General features: G+C 36.5%; 1 protein-coding gene across 1 annotated transcript in view; it reads right to left on the bottom strand.

Moving 5' to 3' along the window:
- Faf2 (Fas-associated factor 2) overlaps positions 1-24893 on the bottom strand; it is a 60660-nt gene that overhangs the window by 12847 nt on the left and 22920 nt on the right. Inside the window, exons 3-6 of the mRNA XM_081756402.1 lie at positions 22932-23118; positions 19506-19679; positions 12035-12130; positions 6515-6686 (exon numbers count right to left, since the gene is read on the bottom strand). Coding sequence (XP_081612528.1) covers positions 6515-6686; positions 12035-12130; positions 19506-19679; positions 22932-23118 — 629 coding nt within the window. The remainder of the gene's footprint in view (positions 1-6514; positions 6687-12034; positions 12131-19505; positions 19680-22931; positions 23119-24893) is intronic.

Below are 24893 nucleotides of genomic sequence, written 5' to 3'. Positions count from 1 at the left end.
AGACTGGACTTCGCTACTTCTTTTTTTAATAGCTCCCCAACTGTCCTCACGACGCTGGGTGGACGCCGTAATGCCAACACAATCTTGTGATTACGAATGCTCATCCATCTTTCCTCGGACCGCACCCAGCACTCCTTGACTTTGCTGGTCTCACAATGATCGGTACTCCAGTGCAGCTAGGACGTTGGCACTTTTATTAGATCATACATGTGTTAGTTTTCTGGAAATAAATATCAGTTCTTATATCCTAAACAACAGAGCACCGAGTCTCACTCCTCTCTCTGTTACTTTTGGCTATTTTTCACCTCAAAGCACGCTTCCAAGGACAATTTCTCCTAGGATATCTGAGTATTGAATGCTATAAAATGGTGTATTAAAGTGCTTCCAGAAAACGCATTCACAAGATAGTAATAAAAATGGACAGTACTCACCACTGTGTCAAAACAGAACATTATTTTAACCCTTGGATGCATAAGCAGGGCCTCCGAGGCCCTATGTAGTTTTGTTTCCTTAGCCTTTGAAATATTTTATTGTGTAAAAGGCTGTGGCTTTGCGTAATCTTCGGATTGAGGATGTACATTTTGTATTGTCTTTCTGTACCCATTAGCTGTCAACGATTTTTAGTAATTTGCATTTTTTCATTTATACCCTATCAATGCATATGCAGGGCCTGCGAGGCCCTTGACCAGATTGCGTTCGCATTGCATTATTTTCAAAATTTTGACGTAAAATATATCTTTCTATAATATTTTCAGACCTGGCATTGAATAACTGGGTGCTTTTATACATTTTACATTGTAAATTCGCAAAGAAATAAAATGTGTTTAGTAAATTGTATCCAACTTGTGTTTAGTAAATTGTATCAATTTTGGAGAATGTAATAGATATTGATGTAATTATGAGTTTTGTTGTTTTATTTGGCACTTATAAATTACCGAAGGTTTTGGTACTTTAGGAATGTATTTGTGTTGCCGTTGTAAGGTGAAGATTCTTGTGTTTCGTATTACACTTGGTGCTACAATGGCCTCTACTCAGAAAAGGAAAGCATCAGACGAAGACTTCAGCAGTTTTGTGCGTATGTGTCTTGACGAAGAGACAGTGATATCCGATAGTAGAGCGACCGACTCTGAAGTTGAGGATTGTTCTAGTACTGCTCAGCCTATTAGTGCTCGTGAGGAAAGTGATCAGGACTATTCTTCATCAGGTTCAGAGTATTGTAGTGACAGTGAGTGCATACAACAAACACAGAAAGATGATACCTTCATTAGTGTAAATGGAACAGTATGGAAGAAGAACGCTCCGTCTACTTCACGTACCTGGGCTCATAATATTGTAAAGTGTACCCCCGGTGTTTCAAGGAAAGTGAAAACATCGTGTCCCAAAGACGCATGGGATTGTTTCATAACCCATTCAATAATAGAAGAAATTATACATTGCACTAATTTGGAAGGGAGAAGATTAGCAACGGAAAAGGGGAAGCAGTGGAAGAACGTTTCCGTTGAAGAAATGAATGCGTTTTTCGGTATTCTGTTACAAGCAGGAGTTGAAAAGAGTTAGGATGTGCCTATTCGTGAGCTATTCCTGGACGAGAGGTCTAATCCTCTTTACAAAGCAACAACATCTGTCAACCGGTTTGAAGATATCCGTAAAGCACTAAGATTTGACGACAAGCGTACACGAAGTGTTCGTCTGCAAACGGACAAGATTGCACCAATTAGTTATGTGTGGAATCTTTTTCTTCATAATTGCAGAAAAGTATTGTCCGTTCACTCTAGGATGGAAAATTGTTTACAAACAACAATTGTAGTGCGAGCGTGAAAACCTTGCTTCTCACCCCTACATGGTTAATTCATGGTTGCCAGGCACATGAATCGCCGAACCGAATGTACCTACTTCTGCACAGTCTTGGACCCAGTGCTATTACTACATAAATTGCTGCTTTTGACATGACTGAGTTATTAACTTATGACAAATCGAGTTAGTTATTATGTAATACAATCTTACATATAATGCACACTCAATTTCGTACAAGTGTTCTTGTTCGAAAGTGTGCGAAAACCTTGTACGCCTGGCAATATTGGAAGATGGCAGTTTGTGTTGTAAACAATAAACAGAGCGGGCGGAGACCGTTAGGTTCGCTGGACAACGTTGTTTTCATGATAAGGCGACAGAAACATATTGTACTGATTGTAAACAAGGGCTGGGAATTTCGATGCGAGTATGGTAAAAATATTCTCGCCACATATTGCCTGTTGGTGAAGGTTTGCAATGTTGCAAACTGCTAAGTCTAGAATTTCATACTAATTGAACGAGATTTGCGAAGGATTAGTATGATGCAATAATTATAAATACTAACAACCATAGACTTAAAGTATTAGGAAATAAACCATGCTCCTGTAAGAAGAATATAATACACATTGAATTACGTGTTCAAAGTACAGTATAAAGCGAATTTTAACATTTAAACATTTTAAAGCTGTACACATTTGCCCTGTTTGGGTGCCCTTACCAGACACTGCAACACAAAAAAAGGCATTAAAATAGGTAGATTGAGCGAGGGCATGAACCCGGCTCTGGCCGGTATTCCTTATTAAGGTTTTCCTCAGTCCCACGAGGTGAATGCCTAGATGGTAGCTTCTGTAAGGCAGGGGCGGATCCAGGACGGACTTCTGGGGGGACGGTGGGTTTTAATACTGCTACTTAGAGCTACTTTTAAGAGCTCCAAACTCTGGGATTGGGTTTTATTTAAATATATAAAATGAGAACGTTTCCTTTCCTGGGGGGCAATCGCCACGATCGCCCCCTGGATCCCGCCACTGCTGTAAGGCCAGAATTGGGCAAAACACTGAGGGCCCAGAATTGGCGGGAAATATATTCCTTCAGAATATTATGTTGCCAACACTTCCACAAACATTATGGTGGTGGGTTCCGATATCCCTTTTTCGTTTATATGTGCTTAAATTCATTATGAAGTAAATGTAGAAGTGTTTCTTTCATTCTCTTTCTTTCTTTCTTCTCATCTTTCTCATCCTCGCTCTCCTTTCCCCACCTTCTTAAAATTTGAATACTATCCTCCTGAAGATTGTTTCTCTCCACGGCCCAAGGTTTAAAGAGACCAACATGATATAGTTAACTATTAGCAGAACGGTATCAATAAATTCACATTAGAGACAGTGCCGTAACTTAGATTTTTTCTGGGGGGGGGAAAGCATTAATACGTGTATTTGGGCCTCCTAGAAAAAGTTGTTTTTCTCATTCTTGGGCCCCCTACTTCTATCTTTCTCACTATTTATGCCCCCCGGAGCCTGTGGGCCCTCCCTCACGGCAAGGTCTGCGGGGCCGTTACTTACGCCCCTGGGCCTGTTCCATACATGACAAATTAATTAAGGGGACAATATTGACAAATCTCAAAGCCATACGAATAAATATTATTTCTAGGGCCCCTAATAATAGACGTTTCTTACTGAAGTGGACCACGGCTCACTTTTGTTTTATTTACCTTTTGCGCGCTGCTTTATGTAATGTAGTGAAACTGTTTGATGCTTCATTTATAATTTCAAGTTTGTATTGTATATGGATTAAGAAAATTTTGTCTCCAAATGGGCCTCTTCGAACGGCGGGGAACCTCCCTGGGGGCAATTGCCCCTCCCCTGCCCCACACAAGTTACGGTCCTGATTAGAGAAAAAGTAAACTCTTTCGAAATTTACGCAACTTGAAAATACCAAACCCAATTAGTGCTAAAATTGATGAGTTAGTGCCACTGTTACCACTGCTATAAGGGGAAAGTAGGGGAAGGACTGCTAAGATTCGCTGGCCAGGTTTTGTGTCAAAACAGTGCCAAGCTACAGTAAACGGACAATAATTATTACCAGTGAGTTTGTAACGATTGATGAACAATTAGTGCCATTTCGCGGAAAGTGTAGTTTCATTCAATATATGCCGAAAAAACCTAAATATGGCATAAAGATCTTTTGGTTGTGCGATGCCAAATCATCATACGCTGTTGATGGGTGTGTGTATACAGGCAGGAAACCAAATGAGCCAGTTCAAAGAAATTTGGGAGCAAATATTGTCAAAGAACTCACTCAAACCGTGAAAAACTCTTCAAGAAACGTAACAATGGATAATTATTTTACCAGTGTTAGTCTTGCAGAGGATGTGCTTCAGCAAGGAATCACAATAGTGGGAACAATAAGACAAAACAAACCTGATATCCCGAAGGAGCTGAAAGCATCCCCCTCAAGAGAAGTAAGATCTTCAATTTTCGCCTTCAAAAATGACCTCACTCTTTTAAGTTACGTACCCAAAAGGAACACATCAGTAATTATGCTTAGTACAATGCATCATGACAAATTCATTGTTGAAGACCATCCGAAGAAGAAACCGGAAATAATAAGTTTCTATAGCTCAACAAAGGTAGGTGTCGACGGAATGGCCCAGAAAGTTCGTTGCTATACTTCCAAAAGACAAAGTCGAAGGTGGCCTTTTGTATTATGGACGAATATGATGGATGTTGCAGCTTTGAACAGTTATGTTGTCTTCTCCGCTCAACATACAGGCTATTTTCCTAACAGAAAAGACAAACGTCGTCTTTTTCTTAGAGAACTCGCAAAAGAATTAGTGAAACCTCGAGACTTCCAATACCTAATCTCCCAAAGTCAGTTCAAGATGCCTTGAAAAGATGTGGAGTTTCCAAGCCAACCGAAGAAGTCAGAGCTCAAGAACCGAAAAGGAGGAGATGCGGATTCTGTCCTTACGATCTTCACAGAAAAAGTACCTTGACATGCTCCAAGTGTGGAAAAAACGTTTGTAAGCAACACAGTAAGTTAGTTTGTAACTCATGCTTCTCATAAGTGAACAGTGTTTCCTGAACTACTGAACTTTGCAAACTGGACGGCACATGCTTAGAAAAGTTTATGTATTGTGATATAGGAACTAATGTTACTTAAGTCATTATAGTGATAATATAAATAAAGGCTTATAAAGGCTCATAAAAGGCTTATAATCCCAATATTAATCAAATCACTAAAGCTCTTGGTATACATGCTGCATAGTTAGAGTTCAAAAGCTTTATATATATATATAATAGACTATAGTTCTAATAAAATACATTATTACAAACGCCATAGCATGTTATTTAGGTGAAATGATTTAAAAGCGTATTTTTTCCATTGAAAAATCTACAGGGCCTCGGAGGCCCTGCATATGCATTTATGTATAATTTTCATACCATGAATCTAAGGGTTAAATGTACATTACCTTACTTTTATATTGAAAATTAAATTATTACCTATGAATGACGAACTTTTAACAACTTCTACAACACAGATTTGACTACGGAAGATGAGCCTGTCTGATAATATTATCTAATATGTCAAAATGGAAGTGATCCAGTGTGAGATCGAATCACGTGAAAATGGCTACACAATTTGAAATACATTTTGGAATATCGTTATCATCTACTTCGAAGCCAGGATGATGCAATGACACTTTTATTAAAGGATGTATCCTAAGGGGACAAAGAGTTCCAAACTTATGCAAAAACCAGCAGAATGCCCGTCTTCGCACGGGGAGAATACGTATCATTTTCGACAATAAATGGCACCAAAACTGTCACCAATCAACTTAGGGACCCCCAAAAGCTATGAACTCGACACTAATATCGGTCCTTTTAATTATTTTTACATGTCACCATCCCTCTTAAGAATACTAATGGGGGTTGAATTTGGAGTGAAGCGCATCGGAAGTGTCATTGTTCGTCTTAGCGACCCCGAAAACTATGGATTCGACACTATTATCAGTCATTTTCGATCATTTTTATATATCCTAAGTTCTACCATCAAAGTGAAATGATAAAAAATATCCAAGCCCAAACCTCATCTATGTTGAAAATTTGATCGAGATCGGTCTAGTAGTTCAAGAGTTATTAAGTTACAAACATAGTCACTTTCAATTTTATATATATATAGATAAGAATATCTTACGAACCTCTGAAGCTGGATGAGGAAACTTGATATATAAAAACTCCTAATTAAAAATAAGCGGATACCTGTCTCAGCATTTTAGAAAATTCCTGCTTTAAGACAGCCATTTTCTATATGTTTTTCGCCACATTGAAAGCAGTGTTATGTTTGCGATAACATTATGGATACACAGTTGACGTGATACCACTATGGACAGTTACGTTTGAAATAAATTTTGGAACATTTTGGAACATTAGCCAATCTTAAGCTAAGTTTTTATCATATCCCTTTGATTGAAGAACGTATCCCAAGGAGAATAGGGGATTCAAAATTTACGTCAAAAAATAAAGTTACACTTTGAAATGTGTATCCTAATGAGGGAGGGGGGGAGGAAGGGGATTCAAATATTTTCCATAAACTAATTCTCTCCGTGCGAAGAACAGTAACTTCAACTAATACATGACAAAAGGAGGAATTAACCAATTTCACAAAACACATTGGGGAGGGCTGTACGATTAAATTTCAAGAGCGAGATTTGTTTACTATTTACCTCTTTCCTTCTAACTTCCTCTTGTTCCTTCTCCCTTTGTAATCTTTCCTCTGTCTCCCTCCTTTCTCTTTCCTCTCGTCGTCTCCTTTCTTTCTCTTGATCAGCACGTAACGATTCCATATACGCTTCGTCTTGCTGTTGGCGCAACGTCTGGTTAAACGTTCGCTCATTTCTGCAACATACATAGATAATAACCATATTAAGAAAATAAAGATACGAAGTTTAAAATAGGAAACGATTAAATACTGAAAAAGACTTTCTTAAATATCCCAAAATAAAATATAAATAACATACGGAATAAGTATATAATAACAATAAATTAGCCTAAGTGCGTTTGATTCTTTTCCGTTCGATCAGTGGTAGAGCGTTCACCTCTGGTGCTTGGGGTCCCGGGTTCGATCCCAGTCCCCGCCAAGTGAACTTTGTGGTGAACAAACACCGTGTGCGTGGGTTTTCTCGGGGTTCTCCCGTTTCCTCCCACTTTATTCATTCCACCATTTCATTCATTACTCACCATCACCGTCTCCTTTAGCCTAACCGGCATAACCGTGGGACGTAAAACTCAAAGATTTCATTTCATTTCTTTTCTTTTCCGTTCGATTTTGACTCCACACGTTTGCTGAAGTCTTCGTAAGAGCTGATGGTCTTACAAGAAAATTCGAACTGCTGTTTTAATATCACATACAGCCTTTGCCTTTGATTTTACGAGGGGTGATCAGAAAGTAAAGTTACAACTCCTGCAGTGAAACGTGTATGAGACACCGGGATGAGCTTAAAGATTCCCTTCTGCTAAAAATACTCCTTGCGTGTTCAGGCACGTTATCACAAAGGTTTCTCCTCTTTGTCTGAAGAGAATTGACGTCCTCCTAGATGCTCATTCAAGTGCGGTAACAGATGAAAGTCGCTTGGAGCGAGATCCGGGCTATAGGGAGGGTGGTTGGTGTTCAAATCTGTTGATGCCGTCATGGGTCGCCCACTGCGCTCCTCGTCGGTGGGTGACGTTTTCTCTACCAGCCCCAAACTTTCGACACCATTCTGCTGACGAGACATTACAGTCTCTCCGTAATCTTCTACCAGCCACCGGAGAATTTTAGCCGCGGTTACATGTTTCTCCCACAGAAATCGAATAACTGAGCAGACTTCTTCGCAAGACCCGTTTTCCAAACGAGTCGGCATTTGCGTTTACCTTCAACTAGTACCGTACGTGGCAGATGGCTGAAACTCTGCACAGTTGCCAACTGCATGTATTATCATTACCGCACACTCCTCATTCCTCTATAATAGACGAAATCAGCCCTGTAACCTTAGATTCTGATCCTCCCTCGTATCTTTAATATAAAGAAAGACATGAATAAGGTTTGTGTTTCCTAGCTGTGTCCTTGTTGTTGTACATTTGTTGTCGCTGAGAGATAATAAAGAAACTAAAAGAATAACATTGAATTTGTGAACACTATTAGACTTCAATTTGTCATATTTGATCCCATTTCACAAAATTCCGCGATTTGCATAACCTTTCCCTTAAATTTCTAGTTTCCAAAATTTTGAAACTATTCACAATAAAAATACGTGTTTCAAAATGAATATAAGGGTTTTAATGCTTTGTAGCATTTATTACATTACATTTAACGTACAATTATAAATAATACATGAAATGAAAGAGGAACTCAAACAGTTTTTGCTACAAGTGTTCAATGTAAGCACTAATCGTCACACGGAAAACATCGAGTTGATAGATGAGAAAGTGCCATAAACTTTTCGCCGAGATATAGCACAAAATACATTCGATTTAGGGGAGTTTCGTTGTAACTGTGCAATCTCCTGGAGATCTGCTGACCCCCGGATGCGAACATTATGAGTGTTCACATCGCCACTTCGGTGAAATATCGATTCAACACTGAAGACGACACGACTCAGAATATCTTCATCCTCATGCAGCAACATTTCATTTGTAAAGTTAGCACGTAAATCGTAGTCTGTAGGCTTTGGAGCCTGTAGCAACTGCAAACGATAAGGACGTACTTATAAGCGTCTCCTTAAAATTCTCGACACAGATGGTTGCACTGGAACTACAGATTCAGTATTTGCAAAATGAAAAAAAACACAAAAAGCTTTCTGTTCACTAGTCGCGATCTTTGCTACTAGCGCTTTCTAACGGCAGACATAGAAAACAATGCATGCGCATGCGTGCGTACAATGCTGCTTGAGTTGCTCTTTCATTTGATGTGTTATTTACAATTGTAAGTTAATTGTCATTAATACTACCAAACCTTAAAACCCCGATATTCATTTTGAAACACCCTGTATTATATATAAATTATGGAAATGTGCTTCGAGTTCCGACCAACGTTTACTTAGCTGCAAATGTATATGAAGTGGAATGTCTCCCGTAACCCCCATCCCACACACGCAATAATTCCAGACATTGCACAATCTGTAATTTATTCCGACTTTTTTTTTACAATCTGGTAATTCTGTGCACTCAGAAAGAATTACCAAGGTGAAAATAAAATGTTAAAGTTTGCATATTGATTGTACGCGCTCATACATAAGAAATGCATTTTATTTCCTTAACCGATCATTTTGACATCCAAATGTGAAGATGGGGATAGTATTTTCAACTTCAAAACTTTCCTAATTCTTAAACTCTGCTGATATAAAGACTACATGGAAATGGACGTCTATCTAGTGTAATTACACTAGCCAACAAATACAGGTTTTGTGTACCACATGGAGTCCTTACCATTAGACCGACCACTTTAACTAAATCGACCCTACTGAACATGAAAATGACAATACTAAGTTCCTAATACGTAGCGATTTTGTGGAGAGAAGCGAGGTGAATTCTAGCGAAAATTACAAATTAATTGATCCTGTTGATACACAATACAATTGAGGCGTATAGTTTCTAAATCCGCCATCTCCATCATAAAATGTTTTGAGATATAACAGGAAAAACTGATAACTCAGAGATTATGTGAGATAAAATTTTCTTTTTAGGAATACTTTCCTGCTTACTGGACATTAATTATAACTACCAAATGACAAAAATCTCTCTCATCGTGTCGGGCATGAAAAGGAATACCACTAAATCTACTTATCTATCTTTTTTTTTTTAAATTGGAGATGGCGGATTTAGAAACTATACGCCTCAATTATCTGATTAGAAATTGCATTCATATAAAACATAAGATAACACAATGTAACACAGCAAAGTTGCTTTCGCAAAATTAGTCTGACTTGAATACAACTCCATAAAATATATCCATTTCTGACAGTTATTTAGACTTACTTTAAAATACTAAATAACAATTCAAATGTTCTAAAACGCTGTACTGAATAGCAACGAAACTTTGCAGACGTATTGAAAAACACAGAAAATACTTTTGTGTTACAGGTTCGCTTCTGATTTCTACTACGAGAGCGAAGCAGTGAGCATTTATTCAAGACAACGACAGGCGCAGAGAAAGCTTACGTTGAGGTCAAGTTTCATTCACATCAGTCTGTCCGAACAGTGCAACCGAACGAAGTTCAAAAAAGATCCACCAACTGCCAAGTCCATTCGGTAATGGTACACACAGTTTACAACTTCAGGATGCCTCTGTAAGAGCAAATCAAGCAGTATCGCACGCGCTCAACCATTTCTTCAGTCACTGTAGACCAACCACTTGATTTTCCCTTATACAGATTCATCCTGAAACTGTAAACTATGTATACCATCGTCGAATTGACTTGGCAGGTGGTAGATCTTCGTTGAACTTCGTTCGGAAAAGTTGCTGCACTGTTAGAACAGAATGTGAAAAATTCGATCACAACATAAGCTTTCTTTGTGCCTGTCGCTATCTTGAATAAATGATCACTTCTATGCTCTCATAGCAAAAATCAGAAAAAAAAAATCAACACGCTTGCAAAGGTTTGAGACAATATGTCAAATAATAAAAATACAGTGAATTTATGAAATCGGGTGAATCATTTGTAACAACTCTGTATATTGTGATGCAGGATTAAACTATACTGTTTCAAGTTATCAATTTAAAACTGGATAGTAATGATACTAAAGCCAAACTGCTTTGCTATTTATTAGTAAAAGACAAGGACAATAACCATATCTAGATTTAGCATTAATATTTGTGTTGCCGCCGCGTGATTAGTGCCATACTAAAGAGTTCGACTAACACGTTTCCTGCAGTAGTCAGGCCTTTAGTATGACGCTAATCATACGTCAAAATGACTCTGCGTAAGGCCCAATAAATTTAAATGTAAACAATTAGAGAGCTTTTAATTATGCACAACTCTAGCCTATAGTGTACAGCAGGTTGAAAGCTTGGGTGCAACAACTTCATTCTTAAATGCGTTACTATTTTTATTGAAGAGAAAACACAATGAAACTTTTATTATATTTGTATCATAGTTGAAAAATGTTTATATCAAAAGTAATAGGGCCTGTCTGTCAAACTTTACGATCCTACGTGCATTAACTATTCATTTCTACTCTACGCATAAATACATGTAATGCGCCGTTAATCTGTACTTACACTTCAGCGCATTACTTGATATTTGAACAAGTGGCAATTTGATTTCTAGTCTGTACCCTAAGATCTAAATCTTAAATGAGAAACTTTTTCGAATCACAATAAAAAAAAGCAGATAAAAATATAATTGAAGTTTAGAAGTTGGAAGATAGATTAAAATATTTCCTTGAAAGTTTATTTCATACACGGTTTTTACAGCTTGTTAAATACGGAAAATAAGTTTATGTTTTGGATCAGTAATTTAGGTAAGAAAAATGTGGCTATAAATTAAGCAAAGCCTCGGATTAACATGTCTGAAAAATCCAATTGTATTAGTATTTGTATGAGTAAAATCCCTTTTTTTTTTTAATGCAAATTTAAAATATTGAGAAACGGTTTCAAGATCTGTTTCAAAGAATGGATAAGTCATGTGCATATAGATTCGGAAATCGATATTATGTTGAGCTGGAGCAATCATATTAATTCTTTGTCGTTGATATGCAGTTAAGATGATGGGTGAGAAACAATAATTTATGTTTTTAATTATGACTATATCAGACGTTTAATGCTAACTTTGGAAATAGCTTCTAAAAATCTAACGTTAATTTGTTAATATGATGCAATATGAATTGTTTTTAATGTAATGAAAAAAATCATACGATTATGGGCGTATGATGAATATTGGAAGATAATAATACTTAATGAATATGTTCGAATGTAAAATATCTTTTAATAAAGGCTGTTAAAAGGTTAGAAGGAACTGGATTGAAAGTCAAATAAATAACATATACATTCGTACTGCATAATCTGATTGACAATTCATGCAATTTTAAGCACAGCTTGATCATCTATTTACCAATTATTCATATGTATGTCGAGAATGGTATAATCCTGTATTTCACTCTGGGAGTTTTTCCTCACTACACCGAACTTCCAATCTTTCATAATGGAACACGTACCAGTGTGAGTAGGTGTATCACATGCATAACAATAAAACTCAGAGACTGCTTACCTCTCCGCTCGCGCAGCTGTTAAAGAAACTTCATTATCTGCAATAATTGTACGTAAACGCTGTATCAATTGATAAGGCTCCATTGGACCTTCCAATCTGAAATGAAAATAAATAAATAAATAAATAAAATCAGCCTTACGTCACTATACTCTCTCTGCATGATAGTAATGATTCAATGAACACAACAGACTCCCAAATATCCGGTCTAATATGAAGGAAGGACACGATAAGGCAGTTCCATAATTGAAGGGTAAGGGAATAAAAGAAGGAATGTCACATAACTCATTTTCAAGAAAACGGCGTTTTAATACTTAAAACCGCGTAAAAAGAATAGGGATATTAAATCTTTTGCCTCTTTTTAAATGGACATTTCTACATCTACGCATGCATGGCATATATAGTCAAATAGTACCAAAAGTCACCAACAGATAGGACAAAGCACCCGATAAAGCACATATATGGACATTCCTTATTTTTTCCCCTTACTCTTCAATTATTCACTTCCTGCCCTACTCGCACCATTAAAAAATACACTTGTTATATCAAAACGCACTCTTATTCATATTTTCTGATCTCTTGGTGCAGCATAGTATTTTATAAATGTTTGTTATGTACTATGTTGTATATTTTAAAATGAAATCTTTCAATTTAACGTCTCACTATTATGACTCATACGTTAACGGATGATTATAGGCAAATGAATGATGGATAAATTGGTGGAATGAGAATGTGGAAGGAAACGGGATTAGGAATTAGATTTCTGGGCTTTCAGCATCTATGGCCATGTTGGCCCGTCACGTATGATGGATGACGTCCCTCGGCGATCACACTATTCGAGAAAAGGGAAGGATGGAAGTGGCCTGGGACCAGTATACTAGGTACTATTCCGGCATTTGCCTTGTGTGAATGAGGAAAACCCAGGAAAACCTCGCCCAGAATGGCTGGCCTGAAAAAGCTTTTACACTTTTTCGACCAAGTGTCCCCACTGGGGGTGATAGGAAACGGGAGTACTCAGACAAAACTCATGGACATGATGTTGTCCACCACCCTTACCTGACCAGGGATCGAACCATGCACCAGTGATAAGAGCTCTACCACTGGGCCACCGTGCCCCCCTTGAGCATTTTAAAATTTATTATAGAAAAAGGGAGTCCAAGGCTAAAAATATTGTACAAATTTTAAGATTAATCTTGTAACCTCTAACTTAACTGCAGGAAACAGATAATAGAGAACACCGTACAGTATGAACAAATACGATTTTAAAATAAGCCAAACATTAACGCAAAGTATACACTCAATTCGTAGATAATTGGTTAAGATTTATTCTACGGTTCACTAATAAATGATTACACAAATGCGAAAAGAAAGGCCTAAGATTCAAGAGTCAAAACTAGTTTTATATATATATATATATATATATATATATATATATATATATATATATATATATATATGGTGCCTTCCATTTCAATTCAGGCAGAGCATGTAACATCACCATCTCAGATATTGATGAAACTTTTTTTTAATAGCAACTAGACATGTTTTTAAGAGACCCATATTTTTTTTGTTTTGTCGAAAAAAATTTTCCCGCCAAGTAATGGGCCATCAAAGACGGGGAGTACAATTTATGAATTGTAAAAGACATGGAAAATGGTCAACTTCGGAGCCTCACCATTCGGCTATGGAGACAGGTAGAATTATAATTATTGTTGAGGTATGTACATAGGAATATAAATAAACTATATGCGCATGCGTATCTTTTTGTACATAAATTAACAAATGAACGTCAATTTATCTGAAAAGTCGAGTTTGCGAATTTTTTTCGAGCACTTCCGGTTCGAATTTTAAAATTCTGTTTTCACGGTTGGTAAGACCTGGTTACCCGCTTTCCGAAAAAAAAAAAAAAATGTATCGCTTCTGTGTGCAACCGTTTTGTCGCAAAAAATTCAGGAAATTGTAAAATTTTCAAAAATCGCCATTTTTGGGCGCCATTTTCTCGAAAATACCATCTTTTAAAATTCTGGAATTTTGTCAGATGGTTCAACTTTACATGAATAATAAACGCACCAAATACCATTCTCGACCAATGCTTCATGAATTAACTGCAGCCTTTTAAAGTTAGCGAAGTTTCATTAACTTTGATGTCACAGTTAGCAACACTGGGAAAAATAAAAGTGCAATGATTTGATGATGTTTGTGGTTCACATTCATTAAATGAAGAATAAAAGGTTTTCTTGACTGTTTTTTTTTCATTATTTTGATCAAGAAGGCTCTCTGAAATAGTAAAATGAGCCTCCCCCTACTCCTCCGTTTTCTTAAACCGAAATAATCTTAGGTGGAAATTACGATTACGAAACACACAAATTTTAAATTTACTTGAAATGGCTATCCAATAAATTCTGATGATCTACAAAAAGCCTGAACTATTACCTCAGTGATGATTTGGAATGCTCCAGACAAAGTCTCAATTAAGTGCGATGTCATTACAGTGATCGAAAAAGGACAAAAAAGTTTAAAAAATCGAAACGTTTTCTTACGCGTTCTAAAGAAATTTACTGACTTTTTAAACAGAACAATTCCAACATAAGAATGGGTCACTCGGAATTTTACAGTATTCGACTAAAGTGGGTCAGTCCGCAACCTGCGAGGGAAGTGTGTATGTGTGTGTGCAAATTTTAAGTTAGCTGCTACTGCGTTGCTACAAATCAAAGGTGCAGCCTGTATTGAAGCGGTCATGAGTGACCTATTTCCTTTAGTATTATGATCCGTAGAAAATGACAGCTGTCGTCTTCAAGAATGTGGTGAATGTCCTGGAGTGGAAGGAATAAGTGTGGAGTCTTTAATTATTGATCCTGATGAAAATGAAAGTGTTACGTATGCCATATGGGAAAACAATAATCTCGTTAAAAAAAACTGTACCACTTTCTGTTTTCGTATCGTACATTGGTGGTTTAACTGTAAGAATTGTAATTCATGACTACATCAAGAAAATCCAAAGAGAATTAATTGCTACCGAAAAGCTAATAATTTCAAGATACAAATTCTATTTTACTTTATGTGGACTTCGCTGAAAACTGGACTGTTATTCTGCAAAGTGAAATTCACAGTTTTCAGCGGAATATGAAACAACTGACAGTTTTGTTGTAATAAACGACGATAAAACACACGATTCGGCTCATGTACTCAAAGCCATAGACAAGATTCTAAAAGTACTCAAAGAAAAGCGAAAATATATTTTATAGAGAAAGCTACGTGAAAATAAGTGTCTACAATTTCCCAAACCGTGTCAATGATTTCTGATGGTGCTGCATCTCACTTTAAAAATCGCTTTCAGATGTTCGAGATGCAGACAGGTCCGATAAAGCAGTGGTTTTGCAGTGAAACCGGCCATGCAAGGGTCTGTGCGACGGTATTGAGGGGGGAGGTGTAAAGAATGTGGCAACGCGGCGTAACCTTAAGCAAAAACAGATACACAGTATTAAAACCGCAGAAGAAAAAAAAAATGAAATGAAATTTTTAAGTTTTACGTCCCACGTTTATGCCGGTTAGGCTAAAGAAGACGGTGATTATGAGAAATGAATGAAATGGTGGAATGCAGAAAGTGGGAGGAAACGGGATAATCCGAGAAAACCCACGAGCACGGTGTTTGTCCACCACTAAGCCCACACGGCGCGAGCTGGGATCGAACCAGGGACCCCAAGCACCGGAGGTGAACGCTCTACCACTGAGCCACCGCGGCCCCACTAAAACCGTAGAAGAATTCGTGAGTATAGTGCAAGTGCAAACTTCAGGTATTACTCTTGTTTTGTTGCCTGGAACTGAATTCCACGACTGCCGGAATAAAAAAAGGGAAAGTATGCGACTGGTAACTGGTATTCAACGAAGTCATCTTTGCCTTTCGGAAAATGAAGTTCTTATAGCAGTAACGGTCACCATGAACTAACTTCATGCTTCCCCCAAAATCGAACTTCTGCAATTCAAAGTGTAGATTTAAGAAAAAGGAACTTTTGTTACAAACATATATGTATGATAACCAATGGTGCGTAACAGAAATATTATGAATAAATCATGAATTACGTGAAGTTGAAGTGCTGTTTATGATTCTACATGGACCTTCAGCATTTGTGACTATCGACAATGTGCTACGCAGGGGCGGATCCAGGACGGACTTCTGGAGGGGGGGGGGGTAATACTGCTACTTAGAGGTACTTTTAAAAGCTCCAAACTCTGAGATCGGTTTTATTTATATATAAAATAAAAAAGTTTCTTCCTCCTAGATCCACTCCTGGACGAGTTGTGAGTGAGCCAACACCTATTGGAGCACCTGCACAGTTACATGTTATTAGTGAAGAAGACATCAGCCAAGCAAATGTTTGGTCCATGTAATAATAATAATAATAATAATAATAATAATAATAATAATAATAATAATAATAATAATAATAATAATAATAATAATAATAAAATTAGTGAAATTTTGTTTCCGAAGACCATTTTAAGTAAGTGAACTTGAAATGTGTGCGTTTCGTAATCGTAATTACCACCTCAGATTATTTCGGTTTAAGAAAATGGAAGAGTAGGGGGAGGCTCATTTTACTATTTCAGAGAGCCTTCTTGATCAAAATAATAATAAAAAAACAGTCAAGAAAACCTTTTATTCTTTATTTAGTAAATGTGAATAACAAACATCATCAAATCATTGCATTTTAATTGTTCCCAGTGTTGCTAACTGTGACACCAAAGTTAACGAAACTTCGCTAAGTTTAAAAGGCTGCAGTTAATTCATGAAGCATTGGTCGAGAATGGTATTAGGTGTGTTTATTTTTCATGTAAAGTTGAACCATCTGACAAAATTTCAGAATTTTAAAAGATGGTGTTTTCGAGAAAATGGCGATTTTTGAAAATTTTACAATTTCCCGAATTTTCTGCGACAAAACGGTTGCACACAGAAGCGATTTTTTTTTTTTTTTTTTTTTTTGGAAAGCGGGTAGCTAGGTCTTACCAACCGCGAAAACAGAATTTTAAAATTCGAACCGGAAGTGCTCGAAAAAAAAAATTCACAAACTTCGACTTTTCAGATAAATTGACGTTCATTTGTTAATTTATGTACAAAAAGATACGCATGCGCAATCCAAACTATAATAAAATATAGTTTATTTATATCCCTATGTACATACCACAACAATAATTATAACTCTACCTGTCTCCATAGCCGAATGGTGAGGCTCCGAAGTTGACCATTTTCCATGTCTTTTACAATTCATAAATTGTACTCCCCGTCTTTGATGGCCCATTACTTGGCGGGAAAATTTTTTTTCGACAAAACAAAAAAATATGGGTCTCTTAAAAACATGTCTAGTTTATATATAAACATATATATAAAGACACCTTGGCAAAGCTATGTTTTTACAGTGGTATTAAAAGTCCTGTAGATTTTCCTAATTTTCCTAATTCAAAAAAATTTCCTAATTTTATTACGGAGGAGTTATGTTGCTTTTCAGGAGTGAATTAAAACAATTAGCATTCATGTCTATCTGTAATACAAAATTCAGAGTAGCAGATGTTGTAAGTCTACTGCTGAGTATACTATTCTATTATTGTATGCATAGTATACTAATATTATGTGCATAGAAATGTCTGGCAAGTTCCCTTGTTAGTACTTTTGACTGTGTTTCGGCCTTTATACGAATTGCAGCTATTGCTACTATTGCTATGGCAACGAGACTTAATTATTAATGATTTTGTGATCTGTTGTAGGTATACCATCGATTAGCTGTTGAGAATGCAAATGATTGTATCATAATGTGGAATCTTATACAGAGGAATTTCTGGCACTTTCCACTGTTGCTAAATTTCACTTTGTTGCGGCCTTTAAATGTACTGTATCTATCGTTACCATGGGAACAAGAGTTGGCCAGTTATCAGTAATCAACGATTATGTGAATGATTCAATAATGTCACGTTCGAATGTAATCGCCCCTTCGACAGTGTCTCATTTTTTTTTTTTTTTTTTTAATTTTTTTTTCCTACGCTAGATAGTCGAAAGTTACTGTAAACAGGGCACTGACCGAAGCTTCACCTCCCAAGATATAGTCTAGAAACCTTTCAGAAGTTCACTGTTCCCTTCGTTAGTCGGATGTCGAAAAATAGATGAATTCACCCAACAGAACAACATATCTCATTTCTTTGTTTTTTTTTTTTTTTTTTTTTTTTTTTTTTTTTTTTTTTTTTTTTTTTCTACCTCGGGTGATAGGTCTGAAGAAACTGGAGACAGAACCAGCAGAACGATCGCCGGTTTAAAAATATTTCAACACACGACCGAATATTTCAAAGGACAAAAAAGGAGAAATGTCAAAAACTCTCGTCACGAAAGCTTGAAATAACTTATAACAACAACATACGTCTTTCTCTAACGGAAAATGTTGGGGTTAAAGTAGTTTACAGAAAGCTGGCCACGACTTTTTATCACGTAAAACACTTCAAAACTCGAAACTGCTGGCCAGCTTGCTGCAAAAACTTCAGTCATCCAGGGTGGTTGATAACTCAGTTAGATTTTTTTACGTACTTTATTTTTCGACATAGTTCCTTTCAAAGTACATGCTCCACGTTTCTCAAACTTCACTATTGCTTCGCGGAAATGAGTTTCTTCGAGGCTTCAGAATACTAGTTTATTTCATTTATGAAACCTTCGTTTCACTCAAATTTTCGTCCTGTCACGAAATTCTCAAGTTTTGGCAATAGACGGTAGTCCGAGGGAACTAGATTAGGTGAATAAGGTAGGATGCAGAAGCAGTTCAATCTGCATCGGCTAATTTTTGCGCAGTCTTTCCATGTGCAATTTATTATGTAAAATGAAGTGAACCCGTTCAATTGAGATGCTTGTGGCTTCTGTTAACTCATGCATTTTCATTTGTCTGTCAGCTAAAACCAAATCATGGACTTTATCGATGATTTTGGATGTCACAGCTGATTTCGGGGCTACAGGAAATTGTTCTGCCACGCTTAAATATGTTTACCCGAAGTCGGACAGTTTCACAGAAAGGACGTAGGTACAATCCTCTCATGAATTTCCTTCGCTCGCTGTTTTCCCTTTCAGAAAAAAAAAAAAAAAAAAAAAAAATTCAATCACGGCATGAATTCCAATTTTACCCATTTTTCACTATTACTCAAAACATTTCTGTTTAAGCAACTGTAAAACAACAAATTACTGTCAGAATGACTTGAGACCACAGATAATTTATTCATAGAAAGGAAACAATATAACTACTACAAAGTTTATGTTAGCCTTATCTATTAGTATGCGAACCAAGTTCCTTATCAAATCACCTCTATATATCAATGTATAAAAGGGTGTGCTAAGTTATTTGTAGTTATGCATCAGTTTACTTCCATAAATTATTACTAAATTATATTATCCATTTATGTAATTTAGAGAAAGAGAGAGAGAGAAAGAGAGAGAAACTTTTCTTACCTGCCTACAACTGTCATCCGAGTATCCCGAAGAACAATCACCGCCAGGAATGGGTAACCGTTTTCTCTCATTGCCTGAGACACACGGTATCCTTCTGGCGTTGTCACTGAACACGCCCAAAATAGCATGTTGGCATTGATAAATTCAATTACATCTGGACACGTAAGAGTATTCCTGAAAGATAAATTAAATACTTTAAGCAATACACAAGCAGACTGCGAGGTGCGTACTGCAACAATTCATGGAACTGACGTCCTTTCTCTTTCGGGGAGAACGTGGCAATACCTTGGGTAATTCTATGGAAAAAAAAAAAGTTAATATAAAGATGGGCCCTATTTTCAACGGTTTGAGAGCTAAACGTTGTGAACAATTTTTGACCTCACACTGCTACTGCTCACTCCGTAGTTATTCTACGGAGGTGAGACAGATTGAAAGGTGATGAAATAGCCTTTTCAACGGTATGCAACATGTGGCAGTGATGCCTCTGGAAGGAAAGTTGTTGAGGAAAATTAGGGAAAAAGTGTTGAAATTTAATTCCCTTAAATAACCTTAAATATTTCATATTTCTAGCAATAATTGCCTTCCAAAGACCCCACTGCCACATGTTGCATACCGCTGGAAAGGCCATTCCATCACCTTTCAAATATGCTATGTCTCATGTAGAATAACTACAAGGTGAACAATAAGCAATATAGTGTCAAAAAATGGTTTACAACCTGTAGTTCTAAAACCATTGAGAATAGGACCTATGTTCATATGAACTTTTCTGCTTGGAATCATCTATACTACAATTTCCCAAAGTATTACCACATTCTACCGGAATGCACTGTAGAGTCAAAGAGACAAAACAAATTTTGCTCCAATTGAAATTAAAACCCTGAAATGAACATTAGAATGTTCATTTTTATTATATCTCTAACATTAAGAAGTAGGCAATTTGATTAACATCCGATCTGTAATTGTAACTTATGACAGCCAATAGTCTGACTTACAAACTGAAATATGTGATCCTAGGTCCAAGTTCCAGTAGAGTACTGAGTTTTCAGTGCTGATCCAGGAACGATAAGGAAATTCGAAAGTTATTATAATTTGATAAAGAAATAGCGAACTCTAATGGAGAATTAGACAAGTACAAATAACGGTGACAGAAACCGTTCTGAAGGATAGTACGAGAATCCTGGGTAGCATACGGAAAAAATATTGTAAAGGAATTCCAATTAGAGCTTTGTGCAAAAGAACTAGTGAAAGTATGCTAACAAATTATATCGCATGAGAAATGAAAGCATCATGTATTAGTTTGTGAACACTTTCGGTACGTTAAAACCAGGAGAAACGCATCACGTTATTCAGTAGAAGATTAGCTCAGTTTCTAGTCTCAAGGTGAAAACTGTACAGTACATCTGCACCATTCGGAAAGTGAGTCAAGAAACGTTTAAGAGTTTAGAAAAATTCTTACGAATGCAACTTTTGTTACTGATCATATCGAGGTATTCCTACATGTTTGTATTATTAGATAAAACTGTTGTTTCCACACTTATATACCACAACGATGGATGATATATGATGTGAGGAGTTTGCCACAGATGCTTTAAACAAACGCCGCTGAAGAAGATTGAGAATTCCTATTGAAAATTTCGACAGTTACTAAATGACAGACGTATACCAATATTAGTTCAACGTAAACAAAACGAAAGTAGTAGTATTTAAAAAGGGGTACAAACTGGCAAAAGGAGAGAGGTGGCCATATCAGGGGGAAGAGTTGGAAAAAGTTAAAAGTTTTAAACGTCTGGGAGTGAACATATAGTATAATGGAAATTGGATCGACCACCAGAGAAAAGTGGCAGCTATCACAGAAAAAAGCATATTCGCAACACGAAAAACCTTGAACAGACACAACAACGTTCCGTTCAAATTGGCCACGCGTGCATTTAATACACTACTGCAGCCCATACTACTGTACGGATGTGAAGTTTGGGGTACAAACTGTGCTGATAACATAATTAATAAAGCAGGAACCAAGTTCATTAAACAAATATTAGGGGTACCACAATCGGCACCTAACAGCGCGGTCCTACTCGATACAGGGAGGTATCCCGTCAGCTCAATCATAAAAATAAGGGTACTAAAATATTGACTATACCTGTGCGAATCAGAAAACGGAAGGGAAATTCAGAAGCAATGCTTTGATTTTCAAATGAAACAGAGAAGTAATAACTTTTGGATAATGGGAGTAGGGAAACTATTGCAAGAGCTAAATATGTTCGACTTATTAGAAAAATGAAACAAGAAATCAAAAGAAATGTGTAAAGTAATTAGAAAAAAAGTAATTTCAGATGCAACTGAAAATTTGAAAGCTGATTGCGAGACTAAGCGATCTTTGACAACATATGTAAAATTTAAAACAAATGAGGGGGCAGAAAAATGTCTCGAGTTAGGGAGGGACCAAAGACGCGCCATAGCAATATTTCGAATGGGGATGTACAGGTGGAAAAGTCCGAAAAATGAAAACGGAATTTATTTATGTAGTTTATGTGGAGAGATTGAAATTGAAATACATATTTTATTCGAATGTAAGGTGCTAGAGGAAGAACGCAATAGGGGAAGGATAGGGGATAGGATCTGTGACAAAAACTTAGAATTAAACAAAATTCTAAATGCAATTGATAAACAGAAGCTATCAACTCTGGCGAGATTTTTGCAGTCATTCTATCGTTTACGGGAAGAAGCTTTGAAAAAGGTTGAGGACAACAATGCACCCTCTACTCCATCATAAGAAAACAAACATTTGTTAATTAATCTTTTAGTGTACCTATTCAGTTGTATTTGTTGTTGTGTATATTCACATTAGGAGTGTGTCATAAATGTGTAGAATTGTATTATTGGCCACAGGCCTTCAATCCAAATATATATATATATATATATATATATTAGTTCAAGTAAATATTCTACACTAGTGTTTATTCCTTTGGGGCAGGCCAAAGTATGTTTCAAGCTTTCGAGACACCTCTGTACGTGATTGCTTTTTCCTAGATGAAAAAAAGCAAATACATAAAACTATATATACTTTTTATTATGGAACGACTAAGTGATATACATATATATCACAAGCAAATTACGTAAGACTCTTGAATAGAAACATATTAATATTAAAGAAACATATGCCTCTTAAGCAGGAATACGAGAAAGAAATCAGAAAATCTCGTGACACACCAATATGTAGCGACACAGCGGTTCAGAAACGCTTTTGTACACTATTATTGATACAAAATTAAAAGATGGAGTACAAGGTAACGTATATAAACAATATATACCTAAATTCCAAAAGTGTTGACACTTTATAGGCCTCCTGGACTTGCTAGGGTTAAAGAACTTTATATATAACACCACGCACATTCCCCAAAATCGTTTAAAACACAATTTCCTTACCTGCAAAAATCGCCAGTATCTTGATGGTCATCACAATGCAGGTACACTGAAAGAAATCGCAGTTCTTGTTTAGCATCACTAAGTGCCTGATTATATGTTCCTTGGTAAAAAACGGGGTGCTGATTACCATATTTGGCTTCATAATCTCGAATAAAAGATAATACATCATTTAAGGGGTCAGTAACATCTGTAAAGAGAGAAAACAAATCACAGAATATGAAAACAAATAATTATAGTCATATTACCAGATATTTCAACAAATATTTAAAATTGCGGAACATATACAAGGTGGCGCAAGGAACGGGGAAATTTCAATTGGCGTAAAATACACGAATAAATTTAATGATGGAAATGTACAGAGAATGCTATTAACGATGACACTTTCATGTCACTTTTCTTCTTGAAGGTAAGTTCCATTTTTGCACATGAAAACCTCTTCAATTTTCAGTGTATCAATGTTTCGAGATGCCAACGATTCCTTTTTCAATCTTACATTTTTTCTGTTTCAATTCAACTATGTTTTCAGGACATGTGCTGTACACTTTACTTTTGAAATCTCCCTACAGGAAAACATTCGAAGAAACTGAGTTTAGAATATCACCCTCATATAAAATGCCCGCCTTCCAGCAAATGCACACTCCGCACCACTTCAAAGCTCTATCATTACTAGATGACAAAGCTATCTCAATGACATCGCATAGATCCTGAAGAACAAATGTTAGCGCTTAAGTCCTGCTAATCCTAGATTCAAAATTTCCCGTTTCCTTTTGCAACCCTATATATATATATATATATATATATATATATATATATATATACCTCTTGCCTTTTTATTTAGATGACTGCAAAATGTTCAGAGAAGTGAACAGTATAGAAGACTCTGAGCTACTTCAAAACGACATAGATATTATTCCTCCTGGTGGAACACATGGCTTCTAAAAGTTAATCCCGAGAAGAGTAAATTCATGACATTTTCCTAAAAGGAAAATATTGTACACACTTCATATAACATAAATGGTTTGCACATTACGAGAGTCAATAGTCTTGGAGTTACTTTTGACACAAAACTAACTTTTACAGAACATATAAACACTATCATTAAGCACTCGATGTGTCTTCTAAGACTTCTATACGGATTAACAGAAATACGGAACATCTCTTCCTTAGCAACTTTCTACAAGACAAAAATTTCTCCTAAATTGGAATACTGTTCACCTATCTGGACAATGGCAGCTCCTACAAACCTATCCCAGCTAAACTCAGTTCTAAACTCCTTCCTTGCAACAGTACACTTTAAGAGAACCTCACACACGTTTGATGACAAAACATGAACTGTTACAAACACTAAATATTCAACTACCTCATATAGCCTCGCTGCTTTAAGGGGCGTTAAACTCAAAATCAACTTAACTCCAGAAAACTGTTAAAATAGATAACATTTCAACTTTTTTTTCTTTCTTTTTTTTTTTTTTAGTAAGCATCTCAGGTCACTGAATAAGGCTCGTAGCTATACGGCTACCGTACGCGCCTTCGACGCAGAGGGCTACGGTTCGATTCCTGGTGTTAGCTCATGTGGTTCGGAACCCATGTTATGCTGTAAGTTTACGCCTCATGTAACCTCAGCGTTAACCAGGACGCTAAAGTCCAAATCAACTCATCTGGTCATTAAGTAAATATTTGTGTGTACGAAAACACTCAATAACACCAATTGGTGATAGGTATGATTCGTCAGTTTGATCTTACCGGCTTCCTTTACTTTCTATGCAATAGCTCTTGCCTAATGGGACTGCACTGATGCGAAAGTAATATGATGCCACACATGATCGGTGTTCCTTATTTAATTAATATAGATATAAAATGTGGAAAAGAAGCAAATAATAATAATAATAATAATTTAACCCCTATACGATCCATGGTAAGTTTTCGTATCATACTGCAATGTTGTCTCTAATCGTTTCTTTA

The sequence above is a fragment of the Thermobia domestica genome, chromosome 4, assembly GCF_964235325.1.
Source record: "Thermobia domestica chromosome 4, izTheDome1.hap1.1, whole genome shotgun sequence".
Lineage (NCBI taxonomy): Eukaryota > Metazoa > Arthropoda > Insecta > Zygentoma > Lepismatidae > Thermobia > Thermobia domestica.
This window is presented reverse-complemented; position numbering and strand designations above follow the sequence as displayed.